The sequence below is a fragment of the Colletotrichum jinshuiense genome, chromosome 10, assembly GCF_051148585.1.
Source record: "Colletotrichum jinshuiense chromosome 10, complete sequence".
NCBI lineage: Eukaryota > Fungi > Ascomycota > Sordariomycetes > Glomerellales > Glomerellaceae > Colletotrichum > Colletotrichum jinshuiense.
In genome coordinates this window covers 2,343,601-2,346,557 of record NC_139303.1, presented here as the reverse complement: position 1 = coordinate 2,346,557, position 2,957 = coordinate 2,343,601, and the positions used below count along the sequence as shown (strand labels likewise).

General features: G+C 55.2%; 1 protein-coding gene across 1 annotated transcript; it reads left to right on the top strand.

The window, feature by feature from the left end:
- Nucleotides 1–479: 479 nt before the first annotated feature.
- Nucleotides 480–1,949, top strand: EsH8_X_000593 (pectin lyase fold/virulence factor; the record flags this gene model as incomplete). The annotated part of the gene is made up of 1 exon (XM_083274681.1): nt 480–1,949. The coding sequence occupies one exon, from the start codon at nt 480–482 to the stop codon at nt 1,947–1,949; it is 1,470 nt and encodes a 489-aa protein (XP_083120073.1).
- Nucleotides 1,950–2,957: the final 1,008 nt, after the last annotated feature.

Here is a 2,957-nt window from a genome sequence, read left to right as displayed (position 1 = left end):
ATGAAACGGTTTACGATCCCTTAATCTAGCGACTGCAGCTTCCGATGTACGCTAATTGGTATGGGTCTCTAGAGCCCTAAGACGGATTTGAGCCGACTTAGGTCTGGCGGTTGATAAAGGGGTGAGTGGACCAATCAGCGGTTTGTCGAAAAACGACATGCAGCCAAATTCGGCCGTTGAGCCCACTCCTCTCAGCTCCGTTTGGACGTTTCTCCGAGGCGTGGGACCTGCCAATTGCCCAAGACTGCATTAGTTGTCAAGCTTGAGGATGAAGGCGTTTATAAGAGTACGAACTGTATCCGCAAAGATGATCAGAGTTGGCACATTTCTCGTTGTCACCGTTCTCTCCCAGTCCTTCTTTTACTGTGTTTTTCTGACTTCAATTTTCGCGCTGGCGTGATCGATTACATCCTTCAATCCGACCATCCGCGTCCATTCTTTTACCAAAACCCACATTCTCTAAACCCCCTACCGCCACAATGCGTTTCTCGTCATCCGCCATCTTGGCTGCCGCTGCAGCAACCTCGGCATCCGCTCAGTCCGTCGTTGGCACTGCGTACGGTTTTGCCACTGGTGTCACTGGCGGTGGTTCTGCCGCCGCTGCCACTCCCTCTTCCGCCGCACAACTAGCTGAATGGCTTTCCGATTCCACTGCGCGAACCATCGTTCTCGACAAGGAATGGGACTTCACCGGCACCAAGGCATCTGGCTCTGGCTGCGACCGAAAGAGCTGCAAGTCCACTGGTGGTGGTCAGCTGTACCTCGGCGACCTTTCCTGCGGTAGCTCCGACAACACTGCCGCAACTGTCTCCTACGACGTCGCCGGCACTGAGCCCCTCGTCGTTGGCAGCAACAAGAGTATTCTGGGTGTCAACGGCAAGGGTGTTCTCAACGGCAAGGGCCTTCGGATCAAAGCCGACGCCAGCAACATTATTATCCAGGGTATTGAGATCACCAACCTCAACCCTGGTGTTGTCTGGGGTGGTGACGCTCTCGACTTCCAGGGCGGCAATGACGGTGTTTGGGTTGACCACAACAAGTTCTCGCTGGTTGGTCGCCAGTTCATCGTCAGCCACTACGACGGTTCCCGCGTGACCGTTTCCAACAACGAGTTCGACGGCGTCACCGAAACCTCTGCCACTTGCAACGGCAACCACTACTGGACCATGATGCTTATTGGCGAAGGTGATCAGTTCACCCTGGACCGAAACTACTTCCACGACGTGTCTGGCCGTGCGCCCAAGCTTGGCGATGGCGGTACTTTCCAGGCCACCAACAACTTCTTCAGCAACATGAAGGGCCACGCATTCGAGGCCTATGCAAACACCGTTGCCATTATCGAGGGCAATGCCTTCGAGTCTGTGACCACGCCGTACAGCGGCACTGCGTATTCCGGCATCTTTGGCGCCCCGGACAGCTCGGCCGCGAAGACCTGCTCGTCGTACCTTGGTCGCGCATGCGCCGTCAACAGCGTCGACTCCAGCAGTGGTACCCTCACCTCCATGTCTGGCACGACCGCTCTGAGCGCCTTTTCCAAGCTTACCAAGTACCTTGTCGAGCCCGTTGCGGCCAGCGAAGTCGCCGCCCTCGTGAAGAGCAATGCCGGTCCCGCCAAGCTTAGCTCCAGCTCAGCCACTACTCCCACTGCCACCACCGAAGCCGAGGACACTGCGGCCACCGAAGAGGCCGCGGCGGAGGAGGAGGAGACCACAGTCGAGACGCCTGCCGCCACGCCCGCGGCCACGTCTGCGGCCGAGGCTCCTGCCGCCGAGACGCCCAGCACCTCCACCGGTGCCACCGCCCAGCAATGGGCCCAGTGCGGCGGCAACGGCTGGACTGGCGCCACCGCGTGTGCTGCTGGTACCTCGTGTGTTGTTCAGAACGAGTGGTACTCTCAGTGCCTGAGCTCGGCCGCTAGGCGGAGCAAGAAGTCGCTGCGCCAAATCTAGAGCGTATTCTATTCTATAAATCCTTCATATTTTAGCAGAAGGCCCAGGAGGTCTCCGAATGGGAATAATAAACCATGAGCTATTTAAGCCCGGCGATGGTATTCAATCTTTTTGGTTGGCTACCGTCAGCCCACGGCTAGTTGAACCTTTCGCCGATTATGGCATTCAATCCCTAGAATCACATCCTTTGCTTTTGTGTCAATGTTGCTTAACGGAGTATCAACGGTCAAAGATTGATTCAATACCGTGAATGAGACTGCAAGCTCCCAAGGCCCCGAGCCCACGACTCAAAGTGCCACGCCCGTATTGCTTCCCGCACTATCAGACAAAATGTTCACTAAATTCGTTGGCATCAGCGGGTTGCTTTCCTTTCTTCACTTTGCGATCATGGCCTTCTTCTACAACCCATTGACGCGCCTATTCTTCTCGAAGCAGCTTGAGCAGTATACCGTCCCCTCCTGTTTCCGCATGGTAAATCGACTGTCCTATTGGATGAGCTACTGAGGCTCAGATCCATTCGCCCGTCTAGCGTTCGGTGACGCCGAGGACGCCGGCGTCAGTGATGGCACTGCAGTTCGTGAAGCCACTTGAGCAGCTTGTCATTTAACAAGAACCAAAGATTCTTCTCGTTGAGTAGGTTGCCTGCTGTACTCTAAACCTACTCTGTGGGTGTCATTTGCCAGGGGTCAAGCGCATGTCTCGAGTAATGATGAATGCTGCACGCATGCAGGGGGTGATGGACTCAGCGCGGCGGTCGTCGCAGGATTGGCTGGAACAGGGACGGCAGCGTCAAATTCAAGGTTGGTTAGGCTGAATAAGAACCTGGACGAACTGCGCGTACATGTCAGCAGCCTTGATGGGTCCATCAGGGGTCATCGGGGATCGACCCATTTCCCTCATCAATGGCCAGTGTCGCTGGCCGATTGAGACGGCAACAAAGGTTGTTTCTCTGAAAATAGAATCATCTAATAGATTTTTTTTTTTTGGCAACATGCATGATCTGTTGCT